General features: G+C 41.9%; 1 protein-coding gene across 1 annotated transcript in view; it reads left to right on the forward strand.

Annotated features, from left to right (window-relative positions):
* Positions 1–2,504: 2,504 nt before the first annotated feature.
* CZIB (CXXC motif containing zinc binding protein) overlaps positions 2,505–20,354 on the forward strand; it is a 38,779-nt gene continuing 20,929 nt past the window's right edge. The window contains exons 1-3 of the mRNA XM_089666593.1: positions 2,505–2,599; positions 13,921–14,004; positions 17,368–17,424. Of these exons, the coding sequence (XP_089522719.1) occupies positions 2,594–2,599; positions 13,921–14,004; positions 17,368–17,424 (147 nt within the window). The 5' untranslated portion in view covers positions 2,505–2,593. The remainder of the gene's footprint in view (positions 2,600–13,920; positions 14,005–17,367; positions 17,425–20,354) is intronic.

A 20,354-nucleotide genomic window follows, 5' to 3' on the forward strand; every position in this document is an offset into this window, starting at 1 on the left:
TGGAATGCAGTAAAACGAATCAAAAACACACTGGAACACACATGTCCCTATTTAAATTGAAGACAATGGGGGGGGGGGGGTGAAGCAGAAAGCATCACAAATGCACCAGAATGCTTCATAAACGCACATGCAGAAACGCACCCGGAATGCATCTGGACTCCGATTCTGTGAACCAGCCCTGAAAGTGATTTATGTAGAGACACTATATATTTTTGGGATTATTTTAGCGCTGCAATCTCTGTTTATAGCACTTTAGGATCTTGGTACATCTGCACCCATTGCACACAGCTGTATTTATCGATTTTCTTTTTCAGTTTAACGCTGAGCTAATTTTGCTTTTAGTAAAAAAATATATATATTATATATACACACGTACTCATACACACACATTTATATATATGTTATATATATACACATGCAGTGAGGAAGATAAGTATTTGAACACCCTGCGATTTTGCAAGTTCTCCCACTTAGAAATCATGGAGGGGTCTGAAATTCACATTGTAGGTGCATTCCCACTCTGAGAGACAGAATTAAAAAAAAAAATTCAGGAAATCACATTGTATGATTTTTAAAGAATTTGTCTTGCACTGCTGAACATAAGTATTTGAACACCTGAGAAAATCAGTGTTAATATTTGGTACAGAAGCCTTTGTTTGCAATTACAGAGGTCAAACATTTCCTGTAGTTCTTGACCAGGTTTGCACACACTGCAACAGGGATTTTGGCCCACTCCTCCACACAGATCTCCTCTAGATCTGTCAGGTTTTGGGGCTGTCGCTGAGCAACACAGAGTTTCAGCTCCCTCCAAAGATGTTCTATTGGATTTATGTCTGGAGACTGGCTAGGCCACTCCAGAACCTTGATATGCTTCTTACGGAGCCACTCCTTGGTTATCCTGGCTGTGTGCTTCGGGTCGTTGTCATGTTGGAAGACCCAGCCACGACCCATCTTCAATGCTCTGACTGAGGGAAGGAGGTTGTTGCTCAAAATCTCGCAATAAATGGCCCCATTCATCCTCTCCTTAATACAGTGCAGTCATCCTGTCCCCTTCGCAGAAAAGCACCCCAAAGCATGATGTTACCACCCCCATGCTTCACAGTAGGGATGGTGTTCTTGGGATGCAACTCATCCTTCTTTTTCCTCCAAACACGACGAGTGAAGTTTAGACCAAAAAGTTCTACTTTGGTCTCATCTGACCACATGACTTTCTCCCATGCTTCCTCTGGATCATCCAGATGGTCATTGGCAAACTTCAGACGGGCCTGGACATGTGATGACTTGAGCAGGGGAACCTTCCGTGAAATGCATGATTTGAAACCATGATGGCGTACTGTTCTACCGACAGTGACCTTTGAAACTGTGGTCCCAGCTCTCTTCATGTCATTGACCAGCTCCTCCCTTGTAGTTCTGGGCTGATTCCTCACCTTTCTTATCATCAGTGATACCCCACGAGGTGAGATCTTGCATGTAGCCCCAGTCTGAGGGAGACTGACAGTCATCTTTAGCCTCTGCCATTTTCCAACAATTGATCTATTTTCACCAAGCTGCTTGGAAATTGCCCCGTAGCCCTTTCCAGCCTTGTGGAGGTCCACAATTTTGTCTCTGGAGTCTTTTGACATCTATTTGGTCTTGCCCATGGTAGTAGTTGGCGTCTGACTGACCGTGGGGTGGACAGGTGTCTTTAAAAGAGCTCAGACAGGTGCTACTAAGTTAGATTAATGAGTGGAGTAGAGGTGGACTTTTTAAAGGCACAGTAACAGGTCTTTGAGAGCCAGAATTCTTGCTGTTTCTCAGGTGTTCAAATACTTATGTTCAGCAGTGCAAGACAAATAAATTCTTTAAAAATCATACAATGTGATTTCCTGAATTTTTTTTTAATTCTGTCTCTCACAGTGGGAATGCACCTACAATGTGAATTTCAGACCCCTCCATGATTTCTAAGTGGGGGAACTTGCAAAATCGCAGGGTGTTCAAATACTTCTGTTCCTCACTGTGCACACACACATGTGTATATATATATATATATATATATACACACACACACACCAGGGGCGGACTGACAATTCATGGGGCCCCCGGGCAATAGGGGATCATGGGGCCCCTGTGTCCTTGTCAAAACTCAAAAAGGCCTATGAAAAAGGTACCAGGGGCATCTCATGGGGCCCCCTTCTGACCCCGGGTCCTCGGGCAGTGCCTGAGGTTTCAAATGGTCTGTCCGCCCTTGACACACACACATATATATATACACACGTACTCACACACACACATATATATACACACGTACTCACACACACACATATATATACACACGTACTCACACACACACACATATATATACACACGTACTCACACACACATATATATATATTTATATATACACATGTACATACACATAATATATATAATATTCATGATGTCAGTAGATTTTCTGTCTCCTGGAGATGTGTGACTGTTCCCATGTTCTTCCACTAGATGGCGATCTCCTCCCATAGTTGTCGTGCATCTCAGACACGTGACTCCATCCTATGTTCATGCCCCCCGTATAGAGCTGACTGTGCGACGTGCTGTAAAGGAGGCGCTCAGTGACGTCATGGTGGTAAGTTCTCGAGTAGTCCTACTTCAGAAAGCGATGATCGCAGTACGGCATGCTGGCAGGGACCTTGCCCCCCATTCTCCTGTATAACAGCAGACAATGTATTGATGTGCTCACTGCATAGACCGTGGTAGTCCCTGGCTGTACACAGCATGCATGGGGAGCACACTTGGTTGCAGTGCAGGAAGACATCCAGGCCATGATATTATTAGTAGTGTTTATGGAGCATTGGCAATTTTTACCTCACATAATATGTATTGACATCAGTCCCTGCCCCAGGAGCTGACAATCCAAGGTCCCTGTCTTACACATACCAGGACCATTTCTAATAGAAGGTACCTGTATGGGAGGAAACTGGTGTACTCAGGGGGACAGCCATGCAAGTACAGGAAGACCATGCATACTCCATGCAGATATCGTCCTGCTCGGGGTCTAGGGATGAGCTCAGGTGTGTTCGTACACAAGTCGAAGACCGCACGTGCTATACCGCCTGGAAGCTGACAGCCAATCGTAGGCATTCCCTGTCCCACAGCTGCACATATACAAGTGGTGTGTATACAGGCTATTAAAGGATAAGTTCACCTTTGGGAACATGTAACGTTCCCATAGCTGCTGCCTGCCGCCCCCTCCCCCAACATAATATGGGGAGAAGTCTTCCCTGTACTATCAGAATTGAAAACAGTGGGGCTCCGCCCACCTGGCCGCGTCATTCATTCATGGACTTCCGTGACTGAATGGACTGCATGTCCCAGCAGCCTTAGTGGGTGTGGGCTTGTAGTGTTCAATGAACTACCGCCGTGCTGTGGAACGCCATGTTGGTTCATTGAAGCTTCCTGTCAGAATATGTGCTTCACCATACATCCCGTACAACAAGCAGATATTCTGACAGGTCTGCAGGAGACCTGCATGGCATCATGATCTTCTGACCGCTGGTGCAATGCTTTCCCGGCTCCTTTGGACAAAAATAATAAATGAACATTTTTTTGCCTGCAAAAAAATGTTCATTATTTTTGTCTAAAAGGTGAACTTCTCCTTTAAGCCATTGGGCAGACCGGTCTTCACTATATGGGCTGATTCAGACAGACACAATCATCATGCTGCATCTGTGTCCACCTCAGAGCTGCATGCAGATAACCCATAGAAGTGCATGCAGACGCAGCACACACACAGGCGCATGTCAAAATTTGACATGTGGGTAGGAGCGGGTGCATGGATCCGAACACAGATGCAGGAGCATCGTGACAACGCTGGTGAGCGCAGTTAACATTTGCTGTGCTTTACTCACTACCATTCACATGTATTATACAGCAAATGTTTATAGGGGAACTATGGGGCAAAATAAAAAAAAATTACGCATATTTTATTTATTTTTATTTATTACAGGTACTTATATAGTGCCAGTAACCATTAGCTGCCCGGCCTATAGCCGTTTGGCGGCGGCAAAAATGCTTCACCATTCCAGGTGCACGCCATTTGGCATGCTCCCGCACATGCGCAGTTCGCGTGGTTGCAGAGCCGCGCAGCAGCGCGATATGTCACCGGCCGTGTACCTCGGACACGGCCGATGACAGGTCTGAGTACCGGCCCCCGTTGCCTGTGCCATGTGACCTGCTGTGACCAATTCATGCCATCATTGTATACTAGTGCCTAGCTGTGAATGGTCACAGCAGGTCACATGCACATGTCATGTGATTAGCTGTGGCCAAATCACAGCTAAGCACAAAAAAAAACCCAGAATGAATCGATTTCATTCTGGTAAATGCTTGCTTATAGCAAAGTAATTCTTTGCTATAAGCAAATTGTGTAAAAAAAGAAAAAAAAAATACTGATCACTTCCCCAAAGTAATACAATGTTACTATGGTAACATTGTACTACTATGGTGATAGTAAAATATGAAAAAAAAAAAATGTAATAAAAATTAAAAATAATAAAAAAACTAAAAAAAATAAATATATATTTTTTTTTTCATACTGTCACCAGTCAGTGTCCCTGTTCACCGCCATGCCAGTTACATGATGACGCTGTACTGCACTGGTGACAGTATGTAAAAAAAAATAGTGAAAATAATTTCTTTAATTTTCCGAAAAATTATGACAAAAAAAATACAACTTCAAAAAACGCGCCATTCCTCTTATGAAGTACGTCGGACTGTCTACTCTGCAAAAAGGTGTCATTTGGGGATATTTGTACTGTTCTGACATTCTTGGACCTCAAGAAATTAGATTGGCTGTCAGTACTTCAGGATTGATCAATATTCAGATCTATACCATAGTTTGTGAACTCTATAACTTTCCTACAAACTAAATAATACATCCTAATTTGGGTTATTTTCACCAAAGACATGTAGCAGAATACATCTCAGCCTAAATTTATGAAGGACAATTATTTATTTGCAAACTTTTATAACAGAAACAAAGAAAAACGTGTTTTTTTTTCAAAATTTTCGGTCTTTTTTTGTTAATTTAGCAAAAAATAAAAACCCCAGCGGTGATTAAATACCACCAAAAGAAAGCTCTAGTTGTGTGAAGAAAATGATAAAATTTTAGTTTGGGTACAATGTTGTATGACCGCGCAATTGTCATTCAAAGTGTGAGAGCGCTGAAACGTGAAAAATGGCCTGGGCAGGAAGGTGTAAAATTGCCCGGTATTGAAATGGTTAATTTACACAGCGCTTTACATATATATTGTACATTCACATCAGTCCCTAGCCCTCAAGGGGCTTACTATCTAAGGTCCCTAACTTATATTCATACATACACATACTAGGGCCAATTTAGACAGGAGCCAATTAACCTGCCAGCATGTCTTTGGAGTGTGGGAGGAAACCGGAGTACCCAGAGGAAACCCACGCAGGCACAGGGAGAACATGCAAACTCCAGGCAGGTGGTGCTGTGGTTGGGATTTGAACCAACGACCCTAGTACTGCCAGGCGGAAGCGCTGCCCATTCTGCCACATATGATAAAGTCTGTCAGTAGCATTAATGCAGCAATGTTTGTTTCTCTAATTCCTACCCTGTAACATTGTTTTATCATTTGTTGACCCTAACAGTAAGGGCCCGTTCACACCATGCTGCAGAGACGTCAGTTTTTCTGCACGCGTTCTGCAAGGGCACAACAAAATCGATTGTTCTCTATGTGCCCTGTTCACACCACAACACTAGTATCACATGCAGATTTTTTCTGCGCAGGAATCTGCAACATGTATAAAACTCACAGAAGCACGCATGAATACTGATGTAAACTGATGTCTCTGCAAGCGAAATCTGCGCGTATGGTGTAATCAAGGCTTAAGGGCCAGTTCACATCATAGAAATGCAGTCCAGATGCGCTTCTGTATGCTCGTTTTTGATGCATTCTAGTTCATTTTTTCCCTTCTCTTTTTCTTCAACTTAAATAAGGACCTGTGCGTTCCGGTGCGTTTTTGATGTGTTTTACTGCTTACAGTACAGTTCAGTGCACACAAAATAAACGCAGCATGTCCTACTTTTTTTTTTCTGCAACTATAAATCACTGAAACTGACTACACTGGTGTGAACTACGCCATTGTCGAATTCCGAACTAATTTTCTTTATAAAATCGGAAATTTTGTGCGTTTTGTAATCCGATGGTGCCACCATTGATTTCAAAATTTGACCAACCAAGCCTTTAATTTCACCTCATGTTGCTACAGAAAAGAATTTTCATGGCCAAGCATTTTCTTTTCTTTCCAGGTCACAGCTCATGCTCATTTCTTTTTCTCCCATCATTGATTAGAAATTTGTTCATTTTTATAAATATTTCCCAATCACTCAAATTCAATGGTCACTCAAAAATCGGCTATTGCTGTGGCACTAATGGTGCAAAATTAGAATGAAAATTCTTAGAAAAAATTTTCAAAAGAAAATTCTTTCAGAATTCGACCTGTGTATGACCAGCTTAACTGTAACAGTCTAATCTGTCCAGTTAAAGTGGAACTGAACCCATAGATTTAACAGTTTAAAAAAAAAACAGTTACATTCCTGACATGCCAGGAATGCTAACTGTCACTTTAGTTTGTGCTCTCAACCAAACTGTCAAACCATCAAATGTCTGGTGTCATAACTGATCACATGTGCAACACCATGGCAGTTGCAGATCAAACAGAGGCTAAAATGGCATCTTCCTTGGCTGAAGAGGAGAGGAGGGTTTAGTTCCACTTTAAAGTGACAGTTACCATGGTTAACTCTAACCATAAAGCATTGCTATGGTGCTTATAATGGTCAGATTTTATTCGTATGTTTATCTTTTTTTTCTTCCCCAAATAAAAAAATGTTGCTGTAACTTCTTTAAGGCCTCAGTGAATTGAACATCTGATGTAAATTGTGGGAATATTTCTGCACCTGGAAGAGACCGCTATATTATACTCTAGCTGTATGGGGGAATATGCCATGCCTTCATGAACTCCCATATGGGGTAACTCCTAGAACATGCCCTTTGTGCATCCAGAGATTTATGTCCATGTGTAAGTTTACGCAAGCATGCCATACACCCATGTATGGCCATTTATTACTATGTGCATTTATATGCTGTGTCTTCTGGTCTTGGAAATGTGCCTGCAATAATGTCTGATGCCTTAAAATGTGCATTTGCATGAGGCCTTATAGATTTTGCAAGCTGACATATAAACCTTTAGTATCTTGTTTGTGCTGAAGACCGCACTGGACTAATCGGATCATTCAGTGGTCGTAGGTGGGTGGCTGTGTGGTTGGGTAGGGAGATGTCCCCCCAGTCGGTTGTGCCCAAAGGTGGATATTAGCAGTAAACCCTCTTTGGGTTTGGGCTGCTGCCTTTCTGGTGCGGCCTTAAGGTTGATGGTAGATTAAGAGGCATTTATTGAGGATAACGACAGTAACATCAAGCCAATGTGTTTCGGGAGAAGGGACTCTTCCTTCTTCAGTGCTATATACAGGTAAAAAATACAGATGAACAGATATATGAAAAATCAGGTATGTATATATAAAAAAAAAACCTAACCCCCCCCACAAGAACATTATGTCGATTATGTAAAAGCAAAAATACAAACAGGTCACTCTTTTTATATATATATATATATATATATACAGTTGCAAGAAAAAGTATGTGAACCCCTTGGGATTACGTGGAGTTTTGCATGAATTGGGCATAAAATGTGCTCTGAACGTCATCTAAGTCACAACAATAGAAGAACACAGTCTGCTGAACATAATTCTACACAAACATTAGATGTTGCCATGGTTTAATTGCACATAACATGTAAACATTCACAGTGCAGGGAGGAAAAAGTATGTGAGGCCCTAGCTTAATGACTTCTCCCAGAGCTAATTGGAGCCAGGAGTGAGCCAACCTTGACTCCAATCAGTGTGATGATATTGGATGTGTTGCTGACAGCTGTCCTGCCCTTAAAAAACACAAACCTGTTTTGGGTTTACTGGTTTCAAGAAGCACTGTCTGATGTGAACCATGCCTGGCAGAAAAGAGCTCTCAGAAGACCTACCATCAAGAATTGTTGACTTGCATGAAGCTGGAAAGGGTTACAAAAGTATCTCCAAAAGCCTTGATGTTCATGTGTCCACGGTAAGACAGACTGTTTACAAATGGAGAAAGTTTAGCACTGTTGCTACTCTCCCTAGGCATGGTCGTCCTGTAAAAATGACTGCAAGAGCACAGCGCAGAATGCTGCATGAGGTAAAAAAGAATCCCAGAGTGTCAGCTAAAGATCTACAGAAATCTCTGGCACATGCTAACATTTTTGTTGACACATCTACAATAAGGAAAACATTAAACAAGAATGGAGTACATGGGAGGACACCACGGAGGAAGCCATTGCGGTCCAAAAAGAAGATTGCAGCACGTTTGAAGTTTGCAAAAGAGCACCTGGATGTTCCACAGCACTACTGGCAAAATATACTGTGGACGGATGAAACCAAGATTGAGTTGTTTGGGAAGAACACACAACACTATGTGTGGAGAAAAAAAGGCACAGCACACCAACATCAAAACCTCATCCCCACTGTGAAACATGGCGGAGGGAGCATCATGGTTTGGGGCTGCTTTGCTGCCTCAGGGCCTGGACGGATTGTTGTCATTGATGGGAAAATGAATTCCAGAGTTTATCAAGACATTTTGCAGGAAAACGTACGACCATCTGTCCGCCAACTGAAGCTCCGCAGAGGATGGGTGATGCAACAGGACAATGACCCAAAGCATACAAGTCATTCAACAAAACAATGGCTGCAACAGCACAGAATACGCCTTCTGGAGTGGCCCAGTCAGAGTCCTGACCTCAACCCGATTGAAATGCTGTGGCATGACCTTAAGAGAGCGATTCACACCAAACATCCCAAGAATATTGCTACACTGAAACAGTTTTCTGAAGAGGAGTGGTCCAAAATGACTCCAGATCATTGTGCAGGTCTGATCTGCAACTACAGGAAACGTTTGGTTGAGGTTATTGCTGCCAAAGGAGGGTCAACCAGTTATTAAGTCCAAAGGTTCACATACTTTTTCCTCCCTGCACTGTGAATGTTTACATGTTATGTGCAATTAAACCATGGCAACATCTAATGTTTGTGTAGTATTATGTTCAGCAGACTGTGTTCTTCTATTGCTGTGACTTAGATGACGTTCAGAGCACATTTTATGCCCAATTCATGCAAAACTCCACATAATCCCAAGGGGTTCACATACTTTTTCTTGCAACTGTATATACAGGCAGTCCCCGGGTTACGTACAAGATAGGGACTGTAGGTTTGTTCATAAGTCGAATTTGTTCATAAGTTGAATCAGGCACTTTTATAAGCACTAACTACTAACCAAACGACAGGATATTAGATTACGTTTTTGTAATAAGGTTACAGAAAGCAGTAAAACCTCAAGAGGCTCTAAACTGGTGTTTTGCATAAGAACTGCAGCTTGGACACATGTTTGCCTTAACATATTTAACTTTTATGTTTTACATTTTACATGCTCCATTATTCTACTCTTATCTTTTAAAATTGTTGAAATTGTTGACGGAGCATAACCATATGCTTTGCAAATGGATGATGATTTTTCACCACTCTCTGATCTCTTTATTATTTCTACTTTATCTTCCAAGGAGATTGTTTTTCTTTTCTTTGCTGTGCCAGCACTTGCATCAGCTTTTTGCTTTGGAGGCATTATTGCAGGGTAAAAATACACTGTACTGTAATGTACTGTATGAGAGAACTCTGCTCTCCTTTACACAGCACACGCTGCCCCCTCCCCCCTGCACAGACGGAGGATCACTTCAGTGAGCAGCCTGACAGCCTCTCCTTTCCTCTCCCCGGAGGTGCAGACAGACAGTCTTAAATCACTTTGGAGATAGTGGGCAGACACTGCTAGCCCCACAAGTAACGAGCAATGGATGTCTCTGTCTCTTATGTCTCTCTGATGTCTCTTATCAGCTAGTCTCTTATCAGCTTGCTGCACAAGAATGCTGACAGCTTGACTTCCGGTCCCGAGGGAAGTGTACGTAAGTATGAGTATTACGTAAGCCGAATGTACTTAACTCGGGGACTGCCTGTATATATATACAGTGAAGGAAATAAGTATTTGATCCCCTGCTGATTTTGAATGTTTGCCCACTCACAAAGAAATGATCAGTCTAAAAATCGAATGGTAGGTGTATTGTAACACTGAGAGACAGAATAGCAACAAAAAATTCAGAAGTAATGCATGTCTAACAAATGATGCACTGATTTGCATGTTCATGAGGGAAATAAGTATTTGATCCCCTATCATTCAGCAGGATTTCTGGCTACCAGGTGTCTTTCATACAGGTAACAAGCTGAGATTAGAATCAGTCTCTTAAAGGGAGTGCTGCTAATCTCATTTTGTTACCTGTATAAAAGACACCTGTCCACAGGAGCAATCAAACAATCAGATTCTAAACTCTCCACCATGGCAAAGACCAAAGAGCTGTCCAAGGATGTCAGGGACAAGATTGTAGACCTACACAAGGCTCGACTGGGCTACCAAACTATCACCAAGCAGCTTGGTGAGAAGGTGACAACAGTTGGTGCAATCATTCGCAAATGGAAGAAACACAAAACAACTGTCAGTCTCCCTAGGTTTGGTGCACCATGCAAGATCTCACCTCATGGAGTGTCAATGATCATGAGAACAGTGAGGAATCATCCCAGAACTACATGTGAGGATTTTGTCAATGATCTCCAGGCAGCTGGGACCACAGTCACCAAGAAAACAATTGGTAACACACTACGCTGACAAGGATTGAAATCCTGCAGTGCCCGCAAGGTCCCTCTGCTCAAGAAAGCACATGTCCAGGCCCGTCTGAAGTTTGCCACTGAACATCTGAATGATACAGAGGAGGACTGGTTGAAAGTGTTGTGGTCAGGTGAGACCAAAATCGAGCTCTTTGGCATCAACTCAACTCGCTGTGTTTGGAGGAGGAGGAATGCTGCCTATGACCCCAAGAACACCATCCCAACTGTCAAACATGGTGGTGGAAACATTCTGCTTTGGGGGGTGTTTTTCTGCTAAGGGGACAGGACAACTGCACTGCATCAAAGAGTCGATGGACGGGGCAATGTACCGTCAAATCTTGGGTGAGAATCTTCTTCCCTCAGCCAGGACATTGAAAATGGGTCGTGGATGGGTGTTCCAGCATGACAATGACCCAAAACACATGGCCAAGGCAACAAAGGAGTGGCTCAAGAAGAAGCACATTAAGATCCTGGAGTGGCCTAGCCAGTCTCCAGACATTAATCCGATTGAAAATCTGTGGAGGGAGCTAAAGGTTTGAGTTGCCAAACGTCAGCCACCAAACCTTAATTACTTGGAGAGGATCTGACGAGAGGAGTGGGCCAAAATCCCTCCTGAGATGTGCGCAAACCTGGTGGCCAACTACAGGAAACGTCTGACCACTCTGTTTTTTTGTATACTTTTTAGTAGTTGTTCAATAGCCCTGAAAAAGGGAGAGTCCCTTCTCCTGAAATGTGTTATATTGATGTTATTGTTGTTATCCCCAATAAATGCCATCAAACTTGCATTCTTTTGGACATTCTTTCCTATTATTCCATATAAACCTATAGGGGTCAACTTTAGTCTGAGCGTTGCAACAGCACGCACATCAACGCAGTGCACAGCAACATACATTGACACATTGCAGGGTCATTCATTTTGAATAGCACTCCAATGCACAAAGGCAGCATATTTGCGTTGTGATGTGCTGCAATGCATGGCAGCATACTGTAGTGTAGTGTTGTCCAATTTTTGGAGATATTTTGATGCATCAGATTTCAATTGTATTTAAATTATAACTAAAGGCAAAACTTTTTTTTTTTTTTTTCTTCTTTTTAGTTTTGTATAGTGTGGAGACGGTTTAGAATCCCTCTCAGTTTTTATTGCTGTCTGTGCCTCTGTTAAGGAGATTCACCCTTTCTATTTGTCCTATTGACCAGTATCATTGAAAGTAAAAGAAAATCACAAATTTTGGGTTGTCCCCAAAAAAGTAATAGAGAAGAAATCTTCTTATGGGGGACACTAGTTCTGGTGACCTGAGGGTCCCCAAGGAATTCCCTTAATTTGCAGGGATTTCCTGTTTGGCTATTGGACAGGAAGTGAAGGGAAATCTCCACAATAGGACACAGACTGCGAAACATTATCTGACAGGGGTTATAACTCTCCTCTGCTTTATCCAAAATGAAAAAAAAAAACATTTTGCCTATAGTTCTACTTTAATTGGCGGCCTTAATTCACGGTAATGTGTGATTTAACACACATGAATTAGCACACTCCATAAATGTAAATGGGCCCTTTAAGTAAATCTTTCATTAAAAAAGCACAGTGGTCATCACTGCTGAGCTACATCTGACAATGCTAGTTGCTTGACTGTTGTGCCAACACTCTGAATTCAGTACTTTCTCAGTCAATCAGCTGGAACAAGTTTGCAAAAAGGTTGGTAAAAAGTCCTTCTAGCATTGGCAATGGCTGCTTTAATGTTTCCCTTCTCTTAAGAAGAGATCCAAGTGTGAAAAAATGATATAGTAACCCCTTCCCACCCATTGCTGCCCTTAACTGGGTTGTAAGGCGAGTGGAAGGATGGCCTTCCTGTTCATGTGACCACTGTGATTCACTGTCATAGCGATCACATGATCAGGAGCCCACCTGGCTGACTCCCAATCATACTTAGAGACTGGGGGCTGTCAGTGACAGCTCAGTAACTACGCTGGGAGCTTGCAGTGAGCATTCTGTCAGAACAGAAACCTCAGCTGCCATGGATGCAAATGTGCGGCATGTGGGCATTAAGGCCCACCCTCCTTGCCGCAACACACATCTTACGTGGTAAGCATAAGGTTAAAACAAAGCATGCAATGCCAAACAAAATATATATCATTTTTTTTCTTTTGATGATATTTGATCACCACTGGGTTTTTTTATTTTTTTTTGCAATATAAACAAAAAAAGCCAGAAATTTTAGAAAAAAAACCAATATTTTTTATGTTCTGCTATGAAACATATCCAATAAAATTTTAAAAAATCTAATTTCTTCATAAATTTTAGACAAAATGTTTTTTTGCTACATGTCTTTTAATAAAAAAAATTCCAATAACTAATGTGGTTTGTGTGAACGTTATAGTGCCTAAATCTATGGTATATATTGTATACTGGAATTTATTTTATACTACTAATGGCCACGATCAGCAACTTATATTGGGAATGCAGTGGAGGCAATCTGACACTAACTTTCACTGACATCACCAGTGACATTAATACAGTGATCAGTAATAATACTATACACTGTCACTGTACTATCGGCACTGGCTAGGAAAGTGTTAACATCTAGGGCGATCAAGGGGTTAAATGTGTCCATAACTATGTGTAAAGTGTGGTGCTTTTCTTACTAGACCTCTCAGTTTCTCGGGATGCAAGGATGAGAAATTTACAGATCGCTCCCTCTGTACAGAGCTCTGTGTTGTTTACAAACACAGAGTTCTGGGCTGTGATTGTTCACAGCCGATCAGCAGGTCCCAACCATGAATCATTGCCCAGGACTTGCTGACAGGTTCCTGTTGTGTACAATCACAGCGGGTGCCAGCAGGGGGGGGGGGGGTGCGCATGCACCCGAAACCTGGAAGTAGACAACGACGCACCTGTATGTTAATTTGCCTACAGTGGCTGCCCGTCTGCAGTACATTGCAGGCAAGTAGGAGGGAAGAGGGTAGAGTCCCTTACAAGTTGTCATTAGAATCATAACTCTCCAGCTTCTATCAAAAATGGAAATTGTCTCTCTGCTGCGTCTATTCAAATGCCATCATACTTTCTTTCTTTCTCCTTCATCTAGAAATTTGCACTACAGCTCAAGGCCAATCTTGAGAACATCACCCGGCTTCGGCCAGTAGGAGATGACTTCCGCTGGTTTCTGAAGGTGAGAGAATACAGATATTGGTGTCATTTATCTAGAAATGCAATCCAGTATTATTATTACATCACTTGGCAAAATTCCTTACTTTAGTATTGAAGTTGCAAATTTCCTGGCTAGACCAGAACCTTGGAAATGTAGCCTGTCAATTCTTTTACAATTATTGAGACTGATGTAGAGAAGGCTTCTCTTGGCTTACACCCATGGACACATTTTTTGGTACCCCTACAGCTCATTGAAACAATGGTTCATTCCTCCTGAAATGTGATGAAATTTAAAAGCAATGATCTCATGTATACCTGCACACCTTTGGAATGTTGTAGAGTAAAGCAAACAAGTAAAAAGATAAATTATGACTTTTTCTACAGAGATCTTACAGGATATATATACAGGATTTATATATTGCCAACAGTTTGCACAGCACTTTACAAAATAAAGGGAGACAGTAGAGTTACATTACATTCCAATACAGAAGGAATAAGAGGGCCCTACTCATGGAGCTTACAATCTAAAGGGAGGGGGAGGTGGTACAAAGGGTAGTTCATACTAACTTTTTTTCTTTTTGGATATAGTAAGGGGGGGTTATAACCCGACAGTTTTATTTTTGCAATCTATGACCTGTTGGGGAGATTTCCCTTCACTTCCTGTTCTGTAGCCAAAAAGAGGAAGTGGGGGGGAATCCCTCTAAATTGAGGGAATTCCTGGTTCTCACCAGAACTAGCGTCCCTTTTGGAAAATTTCCCCTCTATTACTTTTCAGGGGACAACCCAAAATTTGGGTTTTTCTTTTACTTTCATTTTCGTGATAACAGTAAACATCAGAAATAGAGTGAATCTACCTAAATGGGGCACAGACTGCAATACAAACTTAGCAGGTGTTCTACTCTCTCTTCACTGTATGCAAAATTTTAAAAAAATTGTATTTATTTATACTTTATATGGCCCAGACAGATTTGTTGGTACCCCTAGAAAAAATAATTTAAAAAATTGGATCATAGTGATATTAGTGTCAATTAGTGTCAGCGTATCTTGCAGTTCGTCAGTTAGCTCTATTTTGGTCCTGTGCCAGAAGCTGTGAGGCACATGAAGGTGTTATCGGGCATATTGTATCCAGGCTTTTTTGTGGCATTGGCACAGCAAAGGCTTCATTCTGGCAACTCAACCATGCAGCTCAATTTGTTCAGATATCGTCGTATTGTGCTTCTTAAAAAAAAAAACGACACCATCTTTTTCCAGAGCAGTCTGTATTTCTCCTGTGGTTACCTGTGGGTTTTCTTCTGGATGTTGTGGCTTCAATCTTTCTTAGTCTACCTGATCTTGGCTTATCAAGACAAGCACTGAAGTTTCCACTTCTGCATACACTCACCGGCCACTTTATTAGGTACACCTTGCTAGTGCCAAGAAAATATCCTCCATGCCATTACACCACCACCACCACCTACCTTAACTGTTAATACAAGGCAGGATGGATCCATGCTTTCATGTTGTTTATGCCAAATTCTGACCCTACCATGTGAATGTCACAGCAACCAGTCTGCCCATTCTCCTCTGAACTCTGACATCAACAAGGCATTTTAGTCCTCACAACTGCCGCTCACTGGATATTTTCTCTTTTTCGGACCATTCTTTGTAAACCCTAGAGATGGATGTCCGTGAAAATCCCAGTAAATCAGCAGTTTTTGAAATGCTCAGACCAGCCAGTCTGGCACCAACAACCATGCCACGTTCAAAGTCACTGAAGTCCCCTTTCTTCCCCATTCTGATGCTTGGTTTGAACTTCAGCAAGTCGTTTTGCCATGTCTGAATGTCTAAATGCATTGAGTTGCTGCCATGTGATTGGCTGATTAACAATTTGTCTTACCAAGCAGTTGAACAGGTGTACCTAATAAAGTGAGAATACCCCTCCTCCTCTCCTGGAGACTCCTGGTATGTATGATGTCATTTGCCTAGGCATGGAAACCATGAAGTAACTGAAGAAATGTACAAAACAAAAAGTTTAAAATAAGCAAATATCCTATCTATGAGGGGCGACTGCAAAGTTCTCGGCCTGCCCATGAAGCATTTTTCTTGGCCCAATTTTATTTTTTTGCTACTCTTAGTACTTATTTCTGCAAGGTTCCATACCAAATTTCTCACAAATAGCTTTTTCTTTGTTTCAGTTATTGAAGACTGAAGCGCAGAAGGTCATCATTGTCTGAAAGATGGAGAAACGAGTAAACGTGCTGTTATCCAATAGCTGCTGTCTGTCGCGTTTGTTTTCAACAGTCAACATTCTCGGGACCCACCGACTTGACACCTTGTGCATGTCCAGCACTACTGTTAAATGTGTCCAACATGTTCCTGGGATATGCCCACTTTCTCTGCGGTGCAACGTTCTGTCACACGCCTGTCTGCCATTACCAGATCCTGGATTGCTGTGATGTTTTCCTCCATACAGGCAGTTTCTGGCCTTCCACTGCGAGGGGCATCTTGGACAGAGGGGTTCCCCCTGTTGAATTCTGCCACCCACTTTTTAATGGTGGAATAGGAAGGGACATCCTCCCCTAATGTTTCCCTCATGTCCTTGTGGATGTCCTGTCCACTCATTCCCTTTTTCAGCAGGTATTGGATAACAGCACATTTGCTCACTTTCTTCATCTTTCAGACAATGATGACCTTCTGCGCTTCAGTCTTCAGTAACTGCTTCATGGGTAGGCTGAGAACTTTTCAGTCGCCCCTCGTATTTACTAATGCTAGCAGCATAAGGATTAAAAATAGTCAATGTTGGTTGAGAGAGTGAAATTTCATATTAATCTTTTTTTCAACAGAGATTTACTATGTGGGCAGCACTGTGGCTCATTGGTTAGCACTTCCTCCTGGCAGCGCTAGGGTTGTCGGTTCTAATCCTAACCATTGTACTACCTGCATGGAGTTTGCATGCACTCCCTGTGCCTGGATGAGTTTCCTCTGGATTCTCCAGGTTTCCTCCTGCACTCTAAAGACATGCTGAAAGGTTACTTGGCTCCTGTCTAAATTGGCCGTAGTATGTGTATGTGTCAAATGAATGTCAGTTAGAGACCTTTACATTGTAAGCTTAAGGGCAAAGGACTGATGGGACCATACAATCATGTGTATGTGTGTATATATATATATATATATAGAGCTGTGTAAATTGTCTGCACTATATAAGTAATAAAAAACAGAGATGTTTGATTTCAGACACTGATTGAGGACCAGGTTTTATGATTTTATTGCTAAAAAATCCAAATCAGGCTGAATCCTATGATTTATTCTTTCTTCTGATGCTTGTATACTAAATAATAATTACAGACCCTGCATTGAACTTTACCATTTTCAGATACAACAATTTCTTTTTTGTTTCCTCTCATAGCTGAAGTGTGGGAACTGCGGAGAGGTGTCAGACAAATGGCAGTATATAACGCTAATGGTGAGTTGTAGAACATATACATAGACTAATAATTGTTCAGGAGGTGACTGTGACTTATATAAACAACTACATACACAGTCTTCGGTCACACCAAATCTGGCTTTGAAATCGTGCGAATTTAAGTGAAATTGCATGATTTCTAAGTCGGATGTCAGTCCGACTTCAGGTGAGGCTTGGAAGACATGTGTGAGACGAGACTTCATACACAGATGTCTATGCAAGTCACACCTGAAAAGTAGTACATGAAGTACTTTCAAAACTGGTGCGACCCTGAAGGAGTCGGAATCGCACCAATATGACCACTTCCATTGCGGACAATAGGGGGCGACTTGTCATGCGATTTGAAATGATCAAATCGCATGACAAGTTGTACTGCTGTGCCCGGGAACTTACTGCTCTACAGAAGCAGATGATTTGTCAGTGAGTGCTGGCCACATTCTGAGAATGGGAAAAGAGCACCATCAGCCTCCAACCAATGTGCAGTCACATCTCACTGACAGCCAATATATTTGCATACATTGAGCAGATTTTTCAGACTCCCTTAACCTTCAGAGTATTCCATAAGGCTAGGTTTATACTAGTGGTGCACCGAAATTAAAATTCTGGTACCAATACTGAAAATTCAGCATGCATGTGGCCGAAAACCGAATCAGAACCGAAATGTCTACGTTTGTGGGGGTGGGGAGGCTGCAATTGATTTTCAATTTATCTATTTATATATATATATCTATATATATATATATATATATATATATCTATATATATATATATATATATATATATTTTTTTTTTTATATATATTTTTTTTTAACTTGTGATTTTATTGCTATAGCATATAAGTGACAGGTCCTCTTTGTAAGGGGTGAGGGGGCAGTGTGTGCAAGGTAGGAGAAGGGCAGAGTATACAGTGAGGGAGCAGTGTATACAGAGAGGATCCCTCACTGGCTGTCACTATATGTCAGTGGCAGTTTTTAAATGTAATTACCAGCTTTTTTTTCCCTTCACCATAGCTCAGAGAATGATCTGTCACTTTCCCCTGAGCTAAAGGAAACTAAGGGGCGTGGTCACTGGGTAATGTAATTTGACCCCACCCCTTTGCTTCCTTTTAGTTTACACTAATCTGCACAGTAAAACACAGCTTTTCACAGGGCAGACTAGTGCAGCGTGGTCTCCAACAAGGGGGGGGGGGGATGTGTGTTTCTTTTTTTTTCATCATTATTTGACAAGTCGTTTATTGACACTTCATTCATCACATTGCAAAGCAGTGCATTCACACGCAGTGTGGGAAAATGCAAACAAGTTGCATTTTTAACCACTTGCCCTCCAGAGGATGTACCCCCCTTCCTGGCCAGCCTATTTTTTGCATTATGGCACTGCGTTACTTTAACAATTGCGTGGTCATGCAAAGCCCAAATGAAGATGATGTCTTTTTTTACTCACAAATTGAGCGTTTTGAAAATTGACACTTTCGAGGAGAACAAAATTTTTTTTGACTTTTTGCTATTAAACATGTCCAGTAAAAAATTTTAAAAATCAAATTTCGTTATAAATTTAGGCCAGAATGTATTCTGCTACATGTCTTAGCTAAAAAAAATCCCAATATGTGTAAATTAATTGGTTTACGTGAAAGTTACTGTGTTTACAAATGGCGATATACATACTGGGATTTTTTTTTTATACTAGTAATGGCGGTGATCAGCGACTTATAGCGGTACTGCCGTGGGATTTCTGACACTTGGGGGAGCTGACTTGATATCACTGACATCCCCAGTGACACCAATACAGTGATCAGTGCTAATAAAAAGCACTGACACTGTACTAATAGCACAATGGGCGGGAAGCGGTTAACATGTGGGGCGATCAAAGGGTTAACTGTGTGCTGTGTATGTGTGCTTCATTGTACGTACACTGCTTTGAATGGCTGTGCTGTGCACAGCCATTCAAAGCAGTGTGCACAAGCCGATAGGGAGGAAAACTTTTTTGTTTACTAACAGTTCTACCCCCCCCCGTCGGAGATGCTTGGCAATCGCCAGACGCCGGCGAGAAATCACCGGCCAGGACCGCGTGCCCCCTACCCGGAAATGCAAAAATCTTGTATATATACCTGCCCTGTATTTCTGCTATAGGGCAGATGGGAATCGGTTAACACTTCAACACACTTCATATTCAATGCACTGTCACAGTTTTCAGGACTTCAACATACACAGAAAACAACTCTTTTTTTATGTGGTGTTGCAGCTACCTGTGTTCATCCAGTGAGGGAAAAATGCAGGTCACAAATAAATAGTTTTTGATCTGATACCTAAGTGCTATGCCTACATCCCTTATACGTACATACATAAACCAAATTGAATGCACGTAGGACTTTAACCACTTACCCTCCTGAGGATTTACCCCCCTTCCTGACAAGCCATTAGGGGAAGCCCTGGCGATTAGGTCGCACGGTGCCACTTGCGCCAATTCCAAGATTGTAACAAATGTCTAAATAGTGGCATGCTTGAAAAAAAATTGTCCACGTATAAGTGGTACCCCATATGGAAAAAGGATGACACCAAGTCCCAAACTTTCTTGTCACTGCTCCCCTTGTAGTCTGGGCATCCGGGGGGCTCTACGCTTTTCCTCATGAATCCGAAACTTATATGTATAGCCTGTTTCCCTCTCACAGGTCTTATACATCTTGACCCCATATCTGGCACGCTTGCTGGGGAGAAATTGTTTGAATGCAAGGCGGCCAGAAAATGTAATGAGGGACTCATCAACACAGATATTTTTCAGGGGAGTATAGACATCTGCAAATTTTTGGTTAAGGTGATTTATGAGGGGCCGAATTTTGTGGAGCCGGTCAAATTCAGGGTCACCCCGAGGGCAACAGTGTGTGTTGTTGTTAAAATACATAAAATGCATTATATTCTCATATCTATGCCTGGCCA

Source organism: Staurois parvus, unplaced genomic scaffold (assembly GCF_062004578.1).
Source record: "Staurois parvus isolate SC_StPar_1 unplaced genomic scaffold, SC_StPar_1.0 ptg002753l, whole genome shotgun sequence".
In the NCBI taxonomy this organism is placed as follows: domain Eukaryota; kingdom Metazoa; phylum Chordata; class Amphibia; order Anura; family Ranidae; genus Staurois; species Staurois parvus.